Genomic DNA, 22845 nt, shown 5'->3' with positions numbered 1-22845 from the left:
ATTCGGTCCGCAGCCGCTCAAGGGAGGTGGGGGTATTGTTAATGAGTGTCCTTGTAAGTTACTTTTAATATAACAAAATGTATTCAATTAAATTAATTTTAACTTTAGAAAAATAAACTCCGTAGTTAATAAAATGTTCTTTACATTTTATATAAGTATTTCTGACTTACAAAATAACAAAAAATTCAATTCAATATAAAATAGATTTTAATTTGTGCCTTTAATTAAAATCATAAAATCTACCTTCTAAATAGTCATCTTAAAGAACTTACATCTTAATATCCTACCTATCCCTGAACCCTTAGCTACACAGATTATATATGCACTTAAAGCCTAAACACATATTTGTACATACATATGTAAAGTTTACTTCAATTTGCAATACCATTTAGTTCAACAGATAAAATATTGAATATCAGGATTGTGGAATTACTATAGCTCGACGCCGAGGAGATATTATTTGGGGTCAAGGACAACAAGTTTTCATGTCAAACCCTTTGGCTGCCAATTTGCACTACCACATTATTGATCAGGAAGGGGCATTGCCTGCAGTTAAGGTAATTTTTGGGACCATAAGTTAATGCTGTTCAAACTGTATTTATGGTTCATTAATACAAAGCCTTTATTATTAAGGTGAGCGTTCTAAAGAATGTCTGTAATGGCGGACTGCACTGCTGACAGTGTTTCCAGTATCAAAATATGTACATAAATACGTTTGCAAAGTTTAACAATATAAGGCGACATACAGATGCAAATATCTGCAGAAGCTTGAGGGCAAAATTGATGATCCTTTGTGTCCAAAGTAAAATGTTCACAAAAGAAATGCAACTGGGGAAAACATTTTGCTAAACTGCTGTGAAATTGTAGGTAACATTTCTTTGAAGCATCATTTAGAAAAATGTGTTCATCCATTCTAGTATTTACCAAACATATTCATAATGGAAAATCAGTGCAAACAGTTTCAACAAGATAAATGGAACCATGATAACAAAGATTGGTAAAAATGCCTCTGTGGGGGGAAAAAACTACTTTGTGTGCCCATATGATAACGGTGAATGAGTGGAAGTTAGTCGACTGATAAAGAGAGATAGATTTTTAAGTATAACAAAAAATCTTGGTTAACCTCAGACCTAATTGGGGCCCCAGTTCTTAAAGAAAGTCACACAATTGCCCCCAAGGTATATGTCCTTGCTTTAGTACAGATTTACTGCTTTCATGAATTCATAAGAATTTTACGAAAGTAGGCCAGCAAATCGTACTCAAAGGAAATATTTGTGAACTGCTTCTTAGCACACAGATATACAAGTGTAGATTTGCTAATGCGAAAATCTGTCGAGTGTTTACAAGTTCACTTTTCCTCCAGCTACTTTTTTTTCCCAAACCTGGAAGAAGTTTTACTTCTGCCATTGTCAGGAGTAAATTTCCAACCCTTTTCAGTGCAGCAAAAAGTTCAGATGAGAGCTGACAAAACCCCTTAAAACATCAAGTTTAATAGGTTTGTATAGATATAAAAGGGCATTAGAACCCTGAACTATGTTCTTACGCCACTTTCAGCCCCAGTATGTAAATCTGATGAAAGGTGGCAAAATAAGGAAATTGCTAGAATTCAAATCCTGGTTTAGTATGAGCTCTGGCATAATAAGAAAGGCTAATACCGGAGCTTTTATATAACGAGATTGCTGCCATACTTTTTCGCTGCATTACGTGGCACGAAAAGGACAAGTGGATTTATTTTACAGGACAAGTAGATTAATGAAGCAACCTATCCTGTGGACAAGTAGATATTTTGTTAAATTCCACACCCCTGCAATAGCAACTTTATTAGTACACTTGGTACTGGATTTAGTTCATGCAGCCAATCTGGATTTGTTGGAGACAGACAAGCTTGCTGTAATGTGTGGTGAGTAATCCACTGGGACGAAAACTGCAAATAAACTTACCTGCAACACTGATTTCCTTGGAGAAGGCCTTCAAACTGGTAGGCTTGTTCTTTTAAGAGTTCTTTGTGGGGAAGGGAGCCAATTCCCCGTGTGGCAATGGCCAATTATCATAATTCATCTGCCACAATAATTGTAAATGGTGCAAAATCAGGACTGACACTTACAAATGGGAACCGGGCAGGGCTTCCAGTCACCGAGCCCATTTTCTTGGACCATTTAACTATTTGCATGACGCATATATGGAATGAAGATAAACCCCCCAAAAACATTTGCCCAGATCTGCATTAACATATACTGTTTAAGAGGTTTCCCCCTTTACGTTGTATGAACCATAATAATTCCTCTTCCTTTTTAGTCAACTTCTAATACGTCAAGGCATAACAGGATATAAAATCAATATAGAGACATTAAAATGCTAAACCTTTCGTTACCTGCAGAACACATTGCACGCTTGAAGAGAATATGGCCGTTTCAGTGGGGCTCATGTTGTATTGAATGCCAGGGCAGTAAAATAATACCCAGATTAAAGGTCCTTTATAAGACCACTTCCCCCTCTATCTTATAAAATAATTTAGGACCTTCAAATGGACCCCACTTTTTATTTCCTGGCTAAGCAGGATAGATATTGTCAAAATGAAAACATTTGGCATGGTCAAGATATCGGAGCAGCTGGACGTGCTCCACTACAGCTCTCGGCCCAACTTAAAACATATACTCTGTAACCGCGAACAGGCAGTTCCTCTACTGCACAATTGGCCCCCCATCCCAGTGCTCCTTGGGGGAGTCACTGAATGTCAGAGGTGAAGGTGGAGAGCAGTGGAGGTTGCGTCTGACCTGGCCACAGAAGAGCACGCTCCAGCCCCTGAAAATGTCAGCTTCCATGGCCAAGTGGCGTATTGGCTGGCAGTGCCTCCGAACCATGAATGGACTGTGCAGGACTACAAGGCCACAAATGTGATAATATTCGGATATTAGCATCCGTCAGTAGAGAATTGAGGTCAAAGCCTTGACGAAGTCCAGAAAATGATACAGGATGAAACACTTGTTGGCTACCTTTTGTTGAAGAAGACAATAAACCGGAACTTGGAAAAGATCCGAGCAAAATCTACGTGTAATCTTTTGCTCACAAGTACTTCTGTAGTACAGTAATGTTAATCCTGAACTTTGGGGCAATAGTGTGGCCACCCTTTCCTTAGTTTGGAGTACCTGAAGAATTTCCTCAATCACAGAGTAAACGTTAGTGTTAATTGTGCCAGCATGTACTCTGGTCACTATTTGTGCACAGACTTTGTTGAGGCGGGCGGAGGAAGGAATAGTGTTACTGATGGTTAGTTTGGATCATATGTTACATTTTTATCTCGATCCATAATGTAGTCATCCCTGATAACGTAAACTATACGCCTTTCAATTTCTTGATGGCCCACATTGGGGCTGAATATTTAGCAAATGATCTGTAAAGTAAAACTGTAATGAACAATGTTTTACAGAAAAAATGACCAGGCATGAGCGTCCTGTATCCGTTACAGGTGCTCCTGTTGAAAATGGAACCAGTCTATTTGCAACCTTTATCTGTTAATATATTTCTGCCTTTATATGGGCGGGTGCTAGACCAAGGCCTGGAGTAAAACCCTGCAGTGCAGGAAATCGCACCGCGGTCAGGCGCCCAAGAGGCGTAGCTAAGGTTAATAGCAGTGGTTCAATAATGAGACATGCACAGTTTGACCACATGTAGAAAAGGCAGTGAGCACCCAGAGCGTATCTTCACTCGCTGTTAAATTCTGATACAGTGAGTCTGTAGACCCGTTCTTCTCACCTCAGTCTAGTCTTTCTTTGCTTGTTTTTGGGTTAAGCGTGAATAGATTTGTGTGTTTATGGGCTCTCGATCTTCTATAAACTAGTCAAATGACAATCTAGTGCTGAATTTTGTTATGACGATTTACCTTTGGATCATCCAGCAAGGAACGGACGGGCGGGGGCTTGTTAGGGGGATACTAGTGTGTGGGAAAGTTGTGCTTTTTAATGACCAATATTCCTTAATAAGCTTTTTCTTATGGTAAATGAATACAACAGATAAAAACACTGCTTAAAAATGAAAACTTTATTGAAACACCTCTCTTGTCATTTCAGGTTCTGGTTTCATTGTAATTGTCCCAAGAGACGCTGGAACTGGTTGACGAGTATCTGCAGCTACTTCTCTGTCCCACTGACCTTACTTACTAAATTTGCATTCTCTTTGACACCCTTTCCAGCATGGGCGGCGCTTGATCATTGGAGTGATTGTGGTAGGACAAACTATTTGAGCACCAGAGAGGATCCAGGACAAAGACCAAGCACACTTAAAGGACCATGGAGCTGCCTCAACGGCCAGTCCTGCTGCCGCCCCAGGGCTGTCAGTCGGCACCTGAAGTCCAATTGTTAGCAGCATCCCAGATGCCTGTGCAGATCATCAAGTTTGGGAAGATGAAGCCTGGGGATGACCCAGAAACCTTCCTAAGAGCCTTTGAGTTTGTGGCAGAGAGCGCCATGTGGCCTAAGGAAGAGTGGGCAGAGCACCTGGGCCCATTGCTTTCTGGAGATGCTTGTGCTGTCTACCAGGCTTTACCCCATAACACTGCTGAAGACTATGATGTCCTGAAAGAGACCATACTAGATCACTTGGGTGTGAGTGAGAGAAGTTACCAAAGGAAGTTTCGCAGCGTGGCCTTCACCGAAGGTGCAAAACCACGGGAGGTGGCCCATGAACTGCGGGACTGGGCCAGGCGATGGCTGAAGCCAGAAATCCGTAGCCCTGAAGAGATTGTGGAAATAGTTGTGGTTGAGCAGTTCATTCAGATCCTGCCACAGGGGGCAGGGGAATGGATCAGCCAGCAAATGGCCTCTCTGTCCCTCGACATCGCCATTCAACTGATCGAGAGCTACTTGGTTGGGGAAGACTTTCAAGCACTACCTAGGGAAGGTGAAACTGAGATCCAGTTGACAGCCCAGCTGGAAGAGCAGCACACCCAAGGTAAGCATTTTATGAGCGAAATACAGACAGTCCCATAAACAGTGTTGAGCTTTAAACCAATCCTAGTGTTTGTAGAAGCATATGAAAATGTGTAAATGAAAGTATGGGCCCCTTAAACTTGTTTGTCTTAACAGACCTGGTGCTTTGAGGCTCAGTTACTGTTCATTGTAATGTAACTCGTATGCATATCCCACATGCAAATATGGTCAGTTCGGCTTCGCTGTATGAGCAGCAGACAACATAATGTGTGACGGTTTCCAGTGTGCCTGAAAAATGTAATCTGATGATCAAGTGCTCTTAATAGCGTAAAGGTCAGTCTGGCCGCTCTGCTTGGTAAAAGCCAGCTTGGTCCTTACCGATCACAGCTTGCCATATACCAGACATGTACCCATTCATGATGCTGGGTGACACTGGAGGTGATGCTTTATGATCTGTAGGTAGCGAAGCTTCAGACGGAATAAAATGTGCAGGTTCTATATCAGTGTTCAGCAGTTCCTCTGTCTATGTATTTTCCAGCAGATGGCTTCTGTGTGGCAGGGTAACATCCAACTGCCACAGTTGTAGTGAGGGGTTGTGAAGTGGTTCAGAGTGAGCGTTGTTCCCTGTGGTGGTAGTCTGCACTTCAGCTTAAATCTTGTCACCTTTCAAACTCAACATTTGTGGCTGTAATATATGTCATGGGGGGCTTAGGTGTCGGCTTTTGTTGCAAGGTTCTCCTCCAATGCGGGTCTGTTAATATTGTTTAATATCTCCTGTTAACTAAGGAATACAGGTCTTGCCTGTGGGTGCATGCTAGAGTGGTCGTAGTGCAGTGGATTCAAGTGAACTATTATCTCAGCAGCTGAGGTCTTCCGTTCAAGGTGTGTTTACCTCTACGTACTACAGATAGGCGTAAGGAATATGGAAGTAAATTAGACCGGAATGCGTTGAAGCCACTTGCATGTCTGTAAATCGGTGGAGGCCCTGGCCGATGGTCTTCTGCAGCTATTTCTGGTTGTCACTTGTCAGGAGATAGTGCTGGCAGTTCAGACTGTTGGTTTGAGATGGAGGGGAAGGAGCTGGTTGCAACCAAAAGTGCACAGCAGGAGGAAGAAACAATTTATTAAGCGCTAGTGATTATGGACCAGCTTGAATGAAGAGTACGCTATTGAGCTACGCTCCAGTCATCAGTGGCACTTGTATTGAGCACCAGTGATTATGGACTGGCTTACATGAAGAGTACGCTATAGATCTACGCATCCGTCATCAACAGTGCATGTATTGAGAAATTCCATTGACTGAAGGATTTTTAGTGACTCAGGAAGCGTGGCGCTTTGCTCTGTAAACGTATAGTGTATTAGTGATATCCAGTAAGCCTTAACCGGAACAGAATACGAGACAGTCGCCGTGAGGGATTGCAGTGTACCTGCTGGAGATCGATTTCTGGAATGGTCTACCCTCCGTCCTCAGAATTCACGGCACAGACAAATACAGGATCACCATTACTGTGGAGTATCCTCAGATCCGACTGCGTCTTTACTTTTCACATAATCAACAGTTAAAGTGACTTTTCCTATCCTCCAGCCGGGTTGGAATTATCACCGGCAGAGCGGTTATAAAGATTCCTTAGCTTCGAGTTCAGCCCTGAAGAAGTCGCAGGGCTATCTCCCTTTGTGACAAAACACGTGTTGGCTGGTTTCTCTTGTTCGCTAAAACAAAAGAAAAAGAACTGATTCACTTGAGCATCTTTGACATTTCTTCGAATATACTCAAATTTAATGAACCTTTTCACTGTATAATCGCTTTAGGTGTGCCCAGGACTTTGGTTTTCAGTGCATGTATTGAGCACCAGTGATTATGGACCAGCTAGCATTAAGAGTACGCTATTGATCTTTAGGTTGCAAACTGCAATTTCCAATCCTCTGTCTCAAGTGGTAAAAAAAAAGTGTCAGCTTTGTCCCTGCTGATAGCCCTGTAATATGTCCAGGTCTTGGGGCAAAATCCAGCATACCTGGACCGCCCCATGTTAACCTGGATTTAAGAACTCTTACCTTAGAAGAAATTGCTTAGTCCCGAGCCTAAGTCTTGGTTGGAGGAGCGGGGCTTTAGTTTTAGGGTCCATGCTGCTGAATACGATCTTAAAGATATCCTTGCTGTTATTGTTGGCCTCTGTAGTACATGGGGTGTTAAAAGAGCAGTGTGATTATTTTATATTTTTGTAATATATGTTGAGAGCCAGTTTATAACATAATTGGTCTCCTTCTAGATAGTGTTGATGCCGAGCGCTGACAGGGTCATAGCGATTTGTTGGGGGAGGGGGGAGGGGGGCGGGGGTAAACGTATTGATGTCCTGCATGACTGACGGTAGTGTGCTACTATCCTGACAAGGGTTGCTGTCCTTAATTAAGCATCTAGCAAGGGGAAAGAAAAGCATAATGGAATACTGGAAGCGTTCTGCTTATTTATTTATTTTATTTATAACGTTTTATATAGCGCGAACTTGACCCACGAGGATATCGGAGCGTTTTACATTTAGGATCGTTGTGCTATGCCTGTGCGAAGGGCCCCTGAGGAACCTACTTTGGGGCAGACCCCGGTATGCACGGGACACAGGCAGTGGCCGATGACCTATATGGTCCCCCAAAGAGCAGCAGTTGAGCAACCCACAGGCATGTGTTGGATACAGACAGACTTGGTAAAGAGACTACCTGTCCTGATACCAGTCCTCCAGAGTAAATGCAGTTTAGGTTCCATCCAAGAGTAACGGGTGAACATCTCACAGGCATGCAATATATAGGAGCAGCCATAAGAGACAATCTAAAGAATCTACAGACAAGTTAAAAGTAATAAAATACTGGCACTTAAAGCAAAACATTGTGTACTGAGCTGGTGTCTTGAAAACAGAAGTCCTAGATTGAAAACAGCTTCGGGCATGCAATGTTAGAATTGTGAAAAAATAAAACTATTCTGGATATTTGGCAAAGCAAGGTGAACACTACTATAACTCTACTCTTGCCCTTCAAGATTAGCAAATTCAAAAAGAGTAGTACAAGGTCTGTAAGAGGGTAGTAATTTCTACATCTCACACTTAGCATGAAACTTAAGCTACACAGCCTATTCTCACTTGCCGCCATCTTCATACAGAAATTTCAAATCAAGGAGGAGAACAGATCAACATTTTATACAAGGTTTCAGCGCAATCTGCTGCGTACTCTCCATGAACTTAAATTGTGTACTTTATATTCCAGTTCAGACCATGTGATTGGTTTTTATTATTTATTTATCTCTGGCCTTTATTCAGTTCCTGCCCATCCAAAGTTTTAAAAAATCTATCTCCAAACTGATATACATTAAGAGGCACGTGAGCATGGAAGTCTTAGTGGCAAATAAATACAAAATGGAAAATCTGTCCATATCGCTCTTGTTTCTCCCCAGTCCTCGTGCCTCTGATAAACTGTGCACTGTCAGCGAGATATCAGAGGAAAGGAGTCTGGTAACTCAAGGCTGCCCACCCACATGCCGCATTCTAAGAACGCCACTGTATGGCACCACTAATTTCCAATTTGATTTGGATCAAAATTATAAAAGCATAATGTTTAGGAAATTCAACTAAGGGTATAAGCAGCAGGATGTTAACTATCCCGCCCAACATTAAGAAGTTTAGAATTTATATCGCTTTTATAGGTCGAGACTGGGCAGCGCATGCGCTGCTCTGCGAGAGGTATGACATACAGGCCGCACATATCCTCTTTTCAATTGGCCCCGGTTACTGTCCTTGTAAAATCGTCGCTTTTCAATTGTGAATAGGCTTAGTAGTCTCTCCTTGGTTCTGCCTCGTCTGCATTTGTAATCTCCCATAACAAATGGACTTTATACTTGTGTTCTTCCACGGCCTGCGTTATTTAGTCGGTGAGCACTATTTTCTTTAATAATCTTCCCCTATTCCACCCATGACTTCGCAGCACGCCACCACCTTTTATATTGTTTTTAGGTTTCGACCTGGTGAGGGCACGAAGTGCCCCTCCCAGATCGAAAACTTTTGTCTACAGTATGGATGTCGGCACCGCCTCTGCCTCTCATTGGCTAGCTCCATAAATGGAGGCTAGCCATTGGGAGACAGAGGCTGTCAATCGCGCTTTCTCGGGGAAAACGCGATTCGGGGGCGTTTCTCTGGCTTTTTTAAGCCCCGCCCCTTTGTCCCGGGCCGCGCTGCGATTGGCTGCCGGCCCGGGACACCCCCGTGACGTCATTCCCGGGCCGCGCTGTGATTGGCTGCCGGCCCGGGACCTGACTTGTTTTTCTCTGTGACCAACATGCTCCCAATGTCACATGCCAGCATTTTCTTTTAAAGACGCCGCTCGTTTGTGTGTTTTGATACATTTTCTCTTTATTACTAAAATCCTTTCACCCCATAATTGGACTCCGGACATTATATAATCCCCCAAACAAAGAATCCATTCATGCACTGTCCTTTTGTCAACTATGGGACTCGTAATTTATAATTGCATTTTTCCGTAAAAAAACGTAATTAACCAGTCACGTTAAGCATCAATGTACATTGTTTCCAAAGGACCCAACTTCGGGGCATAAATCTTTTCAAAGTTGCTCCCCCGACGTATGAAAAGTTATTTCTCGGGCGCTCGTGTCCCGCTTCACCGCCCCCGCCACCCCAAATTCGAGTATGTTTTACCCCCAACCTTTAAGGCAGAGCAACTCGATGACGTTGCCTCTCTCTCTCCCTTTCTCTCTAAGTTTAATTACCGTATGCTAATTTCCTTGCCTACTACGTCATTAATTAAAATCATATTTTCATAATCATTTGGCAGTGGCATTGTTTTAACATTATCCGATGCCTTGTGTGTCTGTAAATACAGCGTTGAGCGGGTGGAGGAAGCAGAGCCGAGGACCTTTTATGTGTTTGTGTGCCTGCGATTGGCAACATAACTGGCTTATTTACATTAAATACGCCACAAGGTTACAGTGCAGATGAGCGTCATTTTATTGCTGATTACTTGTGCTAAATGCCGGCGCGGGGGCTGGCGAGGCTCGGGGTGCTGCCTGTCCACCGGGACTCGGGAGACTTTCCCCCAAGAAAGAAGACTTGGAAGAGTTTCGGGAGCAGGTAAGGACCCTCTCCGGGCGGACGCCGCGCTGGGTGTGGGCTGGGGGTGCCGGAAGGGAGTCCGGGGAGCTGAGCCTGAGGCACGGAGCGCCGCCCGGGGCCGGGTGCCGCTGATTTGGGGAGCCGGGAGGGCGGATAACAAGTGCGCTCTGGGCGGCTCAAGGTCAGGCTCGCGCTGCTGGAGGAGAGGGGCTGCCCTCGGAGAGAAAAAAAAATGGACGATCTGAGCAGGTTCTTAATGTGTCGGGCTCGGCTCATCAAAGCTCGCTGCCGCGACACCTCCGGAGCTGCCATGAATTATGCCGGGATGACAATGGAAGGGCTGTCGCTCCATCCTGGGCTCGCGCAGTGCGCGGGGCTGGGGCTTTCCTCAGAAAGGGCGCTATCTGAAGGGGTGCAGGCTTCCGGGTGCCCGGTGGATTATCAGGGTGCGGTGGAAGGCGGGAGGGGGGAGCGGGTGCTTGAGTTCCCCTCAGAGGCGTCGAGGAAACGTTCAAGTCAATCACAGGCACACGCTTCATTATTCATTGCGCACCGTCCTCGCGGGCGCCGCTTCCAGCTCTCCGCGCACACTTTGGCCGTGCGGGGAGCGCTTGGGGGGCGCGCGGGCGCCCCCGGGGTGCTAGGAGGTATGTCCCGCCGCCGTGTGGGGACAGGAGAAAGCGTGTCCCGGACCAATACAACATCCCTGGGAAGCGCACCCCAGGGCTTTACGGGGACTGGGAAATGACTCGCCGAGCCGTGGAAACAAGTGGAAATGACGGTCTGGGACCGTTAAAGCGACAGGGCAAGACCGCTTCTGAGCTGTAAATAACGGAGGCTCGCAGGTCTCCGGGCCTTAAATAGAGGCGGTGGGGGCTGACCGCGTCGGGGCGTAAAACAGAAGGCAAAAGTGCGCCTCATCCTAAAAGTTGCAGAAAAGACTATTTCCGAACTTTAAATAAGAAATGCGATTGCTGATCTTTCACGAAACGGGAAATTATGCTAACGCTATCATAAATGAGAGCAACGCAAATTGAGTGCAACATAAAAACCCCGATCGTTTGATTTGAAAGAGGTCTTAAAGGTAACTGGAAAAGCTGCATCTGAGCTTTAAAGTGACAGGAACCAAGCTGTCGGTAGAGGTTAAATAGAAGGCAAATGATCACTGCCTCTCAGCCTTCAATGAAGGGCAGAGTTTGTCTCTGACCCTTATAATAACTGGAATAACCTGATCAAGCACATCTTATCGATATTCACACCTGTGAACTCAAGTGGAATTCCGCTCTGTGTAGAGTATTATTTTCCGCGTCAGTCAGGCTGTAAAATCACATCAGGCACACACAACAACTTTCGCCATCACCACCAGCAAATAGGGTGCTGGTACATGACTGGATATACCTCAGGAGGCAGGTGTGATGGGTAGAAGAGGAGAGTGAAAGGGGAGGGAGCGAAGCTTGAGAGAGGAGCTTAGTGCTAAGAGGGCAGGGCTATTTTGAAAGGGGGAAAGGGATCCCAGATTGGATAGGTGTGAGAGAGTAAAGGGGAATTGGGGAGGAGTGGGTTACTAGGAAGAGCACAGGAGTTTCAGCATAACTGTGTGTCCAGGGTAGTTAGATGTCAAGGACTAGGGTTGCATTTCAGGGAGTGGGAGTTGTTTTAGTGTAGTGGTATTTTGGGGAGAAGCTGTGTTTGTCATGTGAGCAGGACCAAAATGGGAACCCAAAGTAGCCCTGGCACATTTTGTTAGACCAGCCCCCGTACGTTGCGTCGAGAACGAGCACAATGAGGGAGCTCAACCACTACAAGGAGGGTTTGGGGGTGTTCTCCCTACATGAAAATTTGGGGGAAATAGCAAAAATGGTGCTTCCTACAACATTTTTTCATTATATAGTCGATTGTAAAAGCTTTTAAAGCATAGTAATGGATGACCTTATAATGCACCAGGATACAACAATCTTTATTGGGACCTTTTAATGGTTCCCTCACTTTCTCCTTGCAACAGTGCCTCCTATCTCTTCATAGCTCCTATCTCACAAGTCTTTAATTTGTTTTACAGTGCCTCTCATACCATATTATGGGGTTGGAGTACTTTACATCAAACTCACATAGAGACAATGAATAATGCGTGTGTAAGTCAGTGTATGTGTGTGTATTGTATTGCGATTTATATAGCGCACGTATCACCCGAAGGCATCAAGGCGCTTGCCTTGGGAACCCGTCCTGGTATTCCCCTGTGAGATAACCCCAGCAGGGTATCCACAAGGTGAAAGCCAGGCATCCCGCCACGAGGGGCCGTAGTGGAGATTAAGCAAGCTATTGCCCAGAGTCGCAGAGTGTGAACCCGTGAGTCGAGTAGGCACCGGAACGAGAGTTATCGAGTCCGTGGAATTTTTGAGCCCAAGACACGCCGAGGCGGGGAATTGAACCCTGGTCCAGGACCGATCTCAGCTTCCTGGTCTGCCGCCTCTAACCCCTGAGCCACACTTCTCCACTGTATAGGAAATGTTACATAAGACAAAGGACACTACGAAGTCTAGGCATTTTTAAGAGTGCTTTTGCTGGAGAAGCACAAACAGGATTCAACATGTAACACAGTGGTTAGGGTTACATTTACTAATACAAATTTATTTCTACCCAAACAAACCCGTTTTAGCAATATTAGGAAAATGAAAGAGTGAAAAAAACATAACTTTCTAACCTTTAGCATGTGGTTCGGCTATTGACAGTTCATAGCTTACTGTGATAGATTACTATTGTTACTTATAAACATCAGCTCTCTCCAGCAGGAAGATTAATCACCAGAGATATCTTGACGCTTTTATTATTGCCTTAAAAGTACTCAATTTATACACAATTTTGCAGAAGGAGCTTTTATAACTATACCATATTTAAAACCAGCATTTACAATGCAACGGTTTCGCCTTTGGAAAAGTTTGAGCTATTGGCATTGTAAATGACTAAATTTGTATTTATGTGTTGGTTTTGAAAACAGATAAATAAATGGCACTGTCATTTACATTGCCAATAGCTCTAACTTTTCCAAAGGCGAAACCGTTGCATTGTAAATGCTTGTTAGTAATGTATTTATTTAAACTACAGCGTGGTCCGCTTCAACTATAGCGGCCACGCTTATTTAATTTAGGGTGCGGTTCGCTTTCGCGCCCACGCTTATTTAATTATTTATCAGCGTAGGCTGCTTTCAGGTTAGCGGTTGCACTTATTTATTTATTTAATTAACAGCGCGGGCTGCCTTCACTTTGGTCGCCACGCCACAGAAGCTTTCTTAGTTTGTCTTCAGCTTTGGTTGAAAGCATCCCATACGCGCTTTCACTTTAATGTTGGCCGCGCCCCTTTCTTTAGACGCTGCTCACTGTCTTTAAAAAAAAAAAAATATTTTTATTGACAACACAAAGAAAACAAAGTAACTTTAGTAGCATATACAATCAGAGAGGTAAACAAAGTATTAACAAATCCATACAAAAAGAAGATTTTAACCATATCAGAAGAAGACAATCAATCATGAAGCAGCATTAAATTATAGAAGAAAAAGAAACTTTTAGTAATCACATTCATTAAGCCTTAATGTTCATTAGGCACATAACATGTTCAGGATAAGATTAAAGAAAGGTTCTCCAGATTCTATCCAATTTTAACATTGATCGCACTCCTCTTATTTTAGCTATTGCGGACTCCATAGTGTAAATTTCGTTAACCAAAGACCCCCATTCCATAATGTGCGGAGGTTTCGTGGATACCCATGCCCTAGCAATAGTCAGTCTAGCACACAAGAGTAAAATAATTATTAAATCTTTATGTGGGCTGGTTGATGATTGTATGCCTAATAATACAGTTGTTGCTGACAAAGGAGCAAAAGTAACTTGTTTTTGATTCAGTAGATTTTCCAGTCCAAGCCAAAACTCGGACAATGCCGGACATAAAAAAAGCATGTGTTCGAGATCTGCAGACCTTAAGTCGCATTTGGGACATTTGGAGTGTTCACTTGGTGGGCTACTTTGGGACCACTTTGATATTCTTTGCGGGGTATAATACAAAAAACATATTGTTTTATATAGTTGGAGCCTTAAGCTTGATGATTGTACTACATTATTGATGTTACCATGTGTAGTCGATATTTTACTAGCAGTTATATTAGTACCTAGTGTTATAGTCCATTTCATAGCAAGCTTCAGGCAATCATCCACCTTATAATAGTTAAGACATTTGTAGCCCTCACTGCTTAATGATTTCATCTTTTCAGAATAAAGGCAGGTCCAAATGTCCGAGTCAGAGACTTCCCTCAGCCTCATCTTGCGCAAAAAAAGTCTTGAATTTGCATATATTTAAACCGCATGGTTTCAATCCGTTTATAGAGAAGTTTGTGTTGCAAAATCCAGAAATCCATCGGCACCATAAAGATCTCCTAAAGTATTAATGCCATAGTTAGCCCATGTAATCCCTGCTCCGTCACTAAAGATTCCGGGAAGTCCCGGGTTACCCCACAGCGGTAACTTAAAATGAAAAAAGAAGGTCCTACAAATGGTCAGTATCAAATTCCATATTCTGACCGTATCCCTTGCAGTCTTAAACTTTACACTTTTAAAGTAGTTGGGATTATTTACTCTTGCTAAAAATTGATTAGAGTCTGTGCCCAGCATAAATTGATGGAAGTAGTATGGATTATTGGAATTGAGCAAGCTACGAAGGCGACCAAAGAAGTTTGAAAAAAAAATACAATCTAAAGTCGGGGAAATTAAGCCCACCATATTGAATGGAAGTTTAAGTAAGGTAATAGATCTACGAGCTTTTCTGTATCCCCAAACAAAACTGCTAAGAATCCCATCTAGTTTTAAAAAAAAAGTTATTAACGCGTAAAGGAATTGATCTAAATAAGTAAAGAAATGTTGGCAGAACCTTCATTTTTATTAAATTAATCCGACCAACAAGACTTAGGGGAACCTTATGCCATTTTTTTGCTAGAACTGACACTTCCATTAATAAAGCATCATAATTAAGTGTTATTATTTCCCTTATTTTAGATGATATTTTGCCACCCAGATATGTAGCGGCCCTATATATCCCTAGAACAAGAGCCTGACGCTTATAGTTCGCTATAACCTGTGTTTTATTTATATTTAATCTGTATCCAGATATTGCACCAAAACTGTTAGCTTCTTCAGTTATCCCTGTTAAGGCCTCTACCACGTCTGTTGAATATATGGCAATATCGTCAGCATAGGCCGTGATTTTAAGGGAATTAAGACCGAATTCAAAAGGGACAATACATGATTGAGCCTGAAGTGCATTTATGAATGGCTCCATAGAGAGTGCAAACAGCAAGGGTGACAAAGGGCACCCTTGCCGGGTGCCCCTAGATATTGTGAAATTAGAAGATATCATACCGACATAACTAATTTTCGCGGTAGGACGATCATATAAAGCCCGCACCCACCTTAAATATTGGCCCTTAAAACCATATGCCGTCATCAGGGCCCAAAGATAATCCCACCCCAGTCGATCGAAAGCTTTTTCAGCGTCCAGTAGTATCATACCGAGTGGGGTGGAATTATTCGCCGCTACATCAAAAGCAGTTATTGCCATATTTACATGGGCTCTTGTATCCCTGCCCATTACAAATCCATGTTGTTTAGAATTAACTAGTTTTGGCATAAGAGGAGCCAGTCGAGTAGCAAGAACTTTCGCTAATGCCTTACCGTCTGCGTTAATAAGTGAGTTGGGCCTGTATGACCCACACTCACTAGCAGGTTATTCTTTTTTTTTTAAAAACACTATTTCAGCTGTATTCCATGAGTTAGGGACCCTTCCACTTTCGCCAATCGAATTAATTACTAGACAGAACAAGCATTTACAATGCAATGGTTTCGCCTTTGGAAAAGTTAGAGCTCTTGCCATTGTAAATGGCATTTTGTATTTTGTGTTGGTTTTGAAAACAGATAAATAAATGGCATTGTCATTTACATTGCCATTCTCTCGCAAATGTGAGACCTATTGTACCCTACGGACGAGCTCAGCAGACAGCAATTACTACCACACACACCCACCCAGAGCCACACACCCACCCAGAGCCACACACCCACCCAGAGCCACACACCCACCCAGAGCCACACACCCACCCAGAGCCACACACCCACCCAGAGCCACACACCCACCCAGAGCCACACACCCACCCAGAGCCACACACCCACCCAGAGCCACACACCCACCCAGAGCCACCCACCCACCCAGAGCCACACACCAACCCACCCACCCAGAGCCACACACCAACCCACCCACCCAGAGCCACACACCAACCCACCCAGAGCCACACACCAACCCACCCACCCAGAGCCACACACCAACCCACCCACCCAGAGCCACACACCAACCCACCCACCCAGAGCCACACACCAACCCACCCACCCAGAGCCACACACCAACCCACCCACCCAGAGCCACACACCCACCCACCCAGAGCCACACACCCACCCACCCAGAGCCACACACCCACCCACCCAGAGCCACACACCCACCCACCCAGAGCCACACACCCACCCAGAGCCACACACCCACCCAGAGCCACACACCCACCCAGAGCCACACACCCACCCAGAGCCACACACACACACACACACACACCCACCCACCCAGAGCCACACACACCCAGAGCCACACACACCCAGAGCCACACACACACCCAAACACACAGAGCCACACACACACACACACCCAGAGCCACACACACACACACACCCAGAGCCACACACACACACACCCAGAGCCACACACACACACCCAGAGCCACACACACACACCCAGAGCCACACACACACACACACACACACCCAGAGCCACACACACACACACACACACACACCCAGAGCCACACACACACACACACACACCCAGAGCCACACACACACACCCAGAGCTACACACACACACCCAGAGCCCCACACACACACCCAGAGCCCCACACACACACCCAGAGCCCCACACACACACCCAGAGCCCCACACACACACCCAGAGCCCCACACACACACCCAGAGCCCCACACACACACCCAGAGCCCCACACACACACCCAGAGCCCCACACACACACCCAGAGCCCCACACACACACCCAGAGCCCCACACACACACCCAGAGCCACACACACACCCAGAGCCACACACACACCCAGAGCCACACACACACACCCAGAGCCACACACACACACCCAGAGCCACACACACACACCCAGAGCCACACACACACACACATCCAGAGCCACACACACACACACATCCAGAGCCACACACACACACACATCCAGAGCCACACACACACACACACATCCAGAGCCACACACACACACACATCCAGAGCCACACACACACACATCCAGAGCCACACACACACACATCCAGAGCCACACACACACACATCCAGAGCCACACACACACACAGCCACACACACACACAGCCACGCACACACACCCAGAGCCACACAGCCACGCACACACACCCAGAGCCACACGCACACACACCCAGAGCCACACGCACACACACCCAGAGCCACACGCACACACACCCAGAGCCACACGCACACACACCCAGAGCCACACGCACACACACCCAGAGCCACACGCACACACACACACACACACACCCAGAGCCACACACACCCACTTTGCTCTTCTGAAATGTTGGCATGTATGGTAGTGAGCTGTGTGTGGTGAGCTGTGTGTGGTGAGTGTGTCTCGTGAGCAGTGTGTGGTGAGCTGTGTGTGATGAGCTGTGTCTCGTGATCCATCAGTGTGTTGTGAGCTGTGTGGGGTGAACTGTATGTGGTGTGTGGGGATCAGTGTCTGTCCCCCGCGCTGCGCTGGTTTTGCCCCCCGGTCGGATCCTGCGCTGTGCGCATGCGCAGTGCCTGCTGCCGCTGCCCCTCGGAGGCTCTTTCATTGTCTCGCATCTCTCCCCGGCTCCCCCTTTCATCCACCGGACCTCAGCCCAGTCACCGGAGACAACTGGACCGTCATGGCGGGGACGACCCTGCGGAGGTGAGGTGCCCTGTGCTGCTCTGCCACCCCCCGGGGACAGCGGGGCTCCTCCTTTCACCCACGGACCCGCTCTGCCTTTCATCAGGGCCCGGGGACTGATCCTGCCCTGCAGCCTTTAAGTTGAAACACCTTCTCCCAGGCTTCTCGGTGACTTTCATGAACCAGGTGATCCATGGTGACACCTCGTGCACTGCCCAAAAACATGAACTGTGATTGGAAGTCTCTTGCTTATAATGCTTCGTGCTAAGTAACCTCAACCTCCGGGACCCTTCTAAGGTGATAGAAAAAAAGGCAAAGCTATTTGTGCTGGAAGTGTGGAAATACGGTAGTCGTGATGGGACGAGGAAGTGTTTTTTCACGTCCCTGTCTCTAAACGGGATGCACTGGTCGTTGAACAAGGCCTCTAGTTCTGCAGGGATTAGAAGTCTGGGATGAAAACAGAGATGTGCTTTTTCTGCTAGAAGCGTGACTATCATGTATGTGCTATATCGTGCATTTAACACCTTCATGACACACTTATCAACAAGGCATTTCAGCGCACTAAGAAAACTATCACCCCTCGCTCACCCTCACATACACCCATTCTTTATTTCCGGTTTAAATGTGTAGGTTGCAGAGAGAGCCTCCGCGGCACTGCAGAAGAACATCTACCGGGAAAGGTTTAGAGAGGGCTGATCTGCATAACATGGAGGCGACGCTCACTGAATAAACATAAGCTGGGATCTGGCCGGCGCTACGAGGAACAGTCGAGCTTGCACTTCCCTGGACTGCATAGTTTAGCTGCAACGCTTTGCTTCGCTCGATAGCCAAAGTACCTCGAAAATTGATCGAAAGAGAATCACAGCGGGAAGCCCTGCCCCGGTGAAAGGCCCATGGGCCTAAAGCGTGCCTGACCTGAGCACGTCTGGTGACAGGACAGGCTCGTGTTGGCATGTATGGTAGTGAGCTGTGTTTGTGGTGAGTGTGTCTCGTGAGGAGTGTGTGGTGAGCTGTGTGTGATGAGCTGTGTCTCGTGATCCATCAGTGTGTTGTGAGCTGTGTGGGGTGAGCTGTATGTGGTGTGTGGGGATCAGTGTCTGTCCTCTGCGCTGGTTTTGCCCCCCGGTCGGATCCTGCGCAGTGCCGGCTGCCCCTCGGAGGCTCTTTCATTGTCTCACATCTCTCCCCGGCTCCCCCTTTCATCCACCGGACCTCAGCCCAGTCACCGGAGACAACTGGACCGTCATGGCGGGGACGGACCTTGCGGAGATGAGGTGCCCTGTGCGGCTCTACCACCCCCTGGGGGCAGCGGGGCTCCTCCTTTCACCCACGGACCCGCTCTGCCTTTCATCAGGGCCCGGGGACGGATCCGGCCCTGCAGCCCTTCAGTTGAAACACCTTCTCCCAGGCTTCTCGGTGACTTTCATGAACCAGTTTTTGCTCACTACTCAGAACTCCTAAGGTGAACACACACACTTAAAACCGTCCCTAAAGCTGAAAGTAAGTGACGGTACTTGTGGAGTAACTCTGTAGGAACCATGTGTTGGTAGGCCAGCTGTAACTAGAAGAATGTGTGCACCTAGTGACTGCTGCTGTTCAAGGGCTTTCCGGATGCTTATTACCCTTTCCATTTACACTGCAGAATTGAATTACGTGGTGTCAGAGCCACCTTGAATTCCCGTTATATATTGGGCGATAAATGGTTAACGGTAAACACTAGTCCAGTTTTCCTGAAACTGGTACATGGAGTGGTGTGCATGTGTACATCAGGTGAAAGTGTGACTAACAGAGGGCAGGGGGGCAGTGGAGCGGGAGGGAAGTGTTTACAGTCAGGCCACAGCCGTGGGCAGGTGTCAGCGGCTCTGGTTACCTTTGTGACACAGAAAAGACACCCATGGAACTGTAACCGGCGGGCTGAGACCTGTGCGGATCAAGAGGATCGCGTGCCGTGGGCAGCCGCTGCTTTTGTCTGCGGGATGAAACGCGGCCCTTCTCCCCTTACCGGGGACTGCCCTGCAGCTAGGCGCGCGCTCCCACGCGGGTTCCCGCCTGTGACTCTGCTGCCTCGCCCCAGAGGGCCGGCGGGCAGCACTCTGATGATGACCAAATACTATCTGTCTCCTTGAAACGCCGCGCGCCGCTAACGTGCGCCACGCTGGCCTTGTTGATTATGCACACACTGGGCTGCGCGAGTGTTGTCGACCCTTGGCTGCCGTCCAGCGTCAAAGGACATATGCCGAACTCATCCCCACCCCGAAGGCTCGCTGCTGGTTCCCCTTGCTGACCACTTTTAAGGCCATCATGAATGATGCCGCCACCTGTCTGTGGCTGACAAGCTCTGCATCTTCAGTATCTCTTGTCATACGCCGTAGCCAGGACTGTGTCAGAGTAAAGGCGAAGAAGTGCAAGACAGAAAAAAAAGATATGGCTAGGGGTGCCCAGTGGGACAGCGGGGACGGGCACACTGACATCGGGAGTCACGAGGGGGGGCGAACAAAGACACGGACAGCGGGAGGGGGGACGGAGAGCGGGATACAACCATGCAGGACCAGGACGAACGAACAAATGATGAAAAACAGCCATGTAAAAAAAAAAAAAAAGTACATGCCCACAGTGGACACGTCTTCATGACGTTGCGAAAAGCCTAAAAATTGCCGGCACGCCGACGAATCTGCTCCAGCTATGACGGACAGATCTCTGTTCCAATGGCTATCCTCCATTTATGGAGCTAGCCAATGGAACAGAGAGGCGGTGACCAAGTCACAAACTGTTCTCATTAGATTTCGCCTGCGCCGAAAAGCTGCGCGGTGCGCAGCTTTCGACAGGCGAAACCTAATAAAGGGAGTAATTCACCAATGCAGATTTTGTAGAGTTCTATAGGAAGCATATACTCACCCGCAGCTTTCCCAGAAGGAAGAGAAGCAATCACGAGTCTGAGCTCTGTAGTAGTGATACTCTCAACCAGTTGCCCCATTCCTTCTATTTCTCTATTATTTATCAAATTATTATCAATGTACGTTTGTATACTATTCAGGGTAGGATAATTTTCCGGAGTGTGGAGATTTCTATAATAATTAACAAATTGTTCCATTATCTGCGCAGGTTGATTGTAAATGATGTTATTAGGTCCCTTAATTGATTTAATTAGTGTGTTGGCTTTATCATCAGCAACTTTGTATGCCAAGATTTTCCCAATTTTATCACCACTCTCATACTGAGACAGTCGGTATTAATGAAGTTTAACACTACTTTCCTCTCTGAGGGTGTTTTTCATGGCAGACCGGAGGTTTACTAATTATAATCCTTATTCAGTAGTTTTTGGTGAGCCTTTGTGAAGGGCTTCTGCCAAATTATCTTCTAGTGACAAGATATTACAGGTCATACTTTTAATCTCTTTTCTGCGCTCTAAGTTCTGTCTCAAAATGTACTGTTGGACGAATCCCCTTATAATGGCCTTACAAGCATCCCAAACAAAAATGGGTAAAAAAGAATTAAGATTAAATGTTATAAATTCTGTAATGTGTTCTTTAAGTTGAAGGATAAATACTGATTCTGATAGTAAATATCTGGTAAATGAGAACAGCCTTAGACCTTGTTTCTTTGATAAGATATTAAAAGCAATAAGGATAGGATTGTGGTCTGAAGTGACCCCGGGGCATATCTCTATAGTACTAGACTCTAAAGTCTTGTCAGATACCCAAGCCATATCTATACGTGAGCATAGTTTATGGGGTGCTGAATAGTAAGTATACCCTGCTAAGTTAGGATGAATAATTTGCCAGGCATCCTTTATATTATGTAAGCGGCTTAGTTCTAATATGGTAGTTCGTGTTTTGCGCATCCGTTAGAAGGCACCCCGCCTGGTAGTATCCAACTGATAGTTCATTACACAATTAAAATCTCCCATAATTATAAGTTCTCCTTCCCAATCCAACAACTCAATACTTAACCAATCAAAAATAAAAGGCTCATCAATATTAGGTCCATATACAACACAAAATACATATTTACAGTTTTCTATGTCTAATTGAGCGATTGCCCATCCCCCCCCCCCTTGTCCACTGCTATTTTGGTAGCTTCTAATCTCAATTGCTTTTGTTTCAAAATGGCAACCCCTCTAATAGAGGCATTTAGTGTTGAGCAGGCTATTACCTCATAACCCAGTTGTCCTAGTAACATCCTATCTTTATAGCAAATATGAGTCTCTGTTAATAACACTAGGTGGGGTTATACATTTTGAGCTCCTCCTGGACTAATCGTCTCTTATTCCTACTGTTAAGGCCTGCAACGTTCCAGGCTAAACATCTCAATCGATACATTTCTTTTTTTTTTTTTTTTTTTGAAAAACTTTTATTGAGCCACAAAAATATAAGTACAAACACGGGCCCACAACCACACGGGCCGGCCGCTAACAACAAGGCATGGTGCAATACAAGAAAATCAGTGGTCGAAACCCCAGCGGTCAGGCGAGAACAGGATACAAAGTGCCGCACAGAGTGTAGAACAGGATAAAAGACTTTTCTTAATTTAAATAAAAACGTAAAGAAAACAAACACAAAAACAAAGGCGAATAGCATAATGAACAGAGTCAGCCCTAAAGGGGGGGGAAGCTCACTAACAGGAGATACAAATTGCAAGCAATAGAATGAGTCAGGGCGGGGGGACAGAGGGGAGGTCGAGCAAATCATATGATTAATGAACGAACTGACGGGAATGCCAAGTCAGGGGGACAAGGGGACATCAGGGGTCTCTACCAGGGGAGGAGTACAGATGTTCCCACGATAGGCATTCCACT

At 45.8% G+C, this 22845-nt stretch overlaps 1 protein-coding gene across 6 annotated transcripts in view; it reads left to right on the top strand.

The window, feature by feature from the left end:
- Positions 1-22845, top strand: part of LOC144821594 (uncharacterized) — a 185833-nt gene that overhangs the window by 10450 nt on the left and 152538 nt on the right. For all 6 annotated transcript variants that reach the window (XM_078678819.1, XM_078678816.1, XM_078678814.1 and 3 more), the window contains exon 2: positions 4068-4947. In XM_078678819.1, the coding sequence (XP_078534945.1) occupies positions 4287-4947 (661 nt within the window). In that variant the 5' untranslated portion in view covers positions 4068-4286. The remainder of the gene's footprint in view (positions 1-4067; positions 4948-22845) is intronic.

This window comes from Lissotriton helveticus, chromosome 2_2, assembly GCF_964261635.1.
Source record: "Lissotriton helveticus chromosome 2_2, aLisHel1.1, whole genome shotgun sequence".
In the NCBI taxonomy this organism is placed as follows: Eukaryota; Metazoa; Chordata; class Amphibia; order Caudata; family Salamandridae; genus Lissotriton; species Lissotriton helveticus.
The sequence above is the reverse complement of the archived record's forward strand: the minus strand, read 5'-3'. Positions and strand labels throughout refer to the sequence as shown.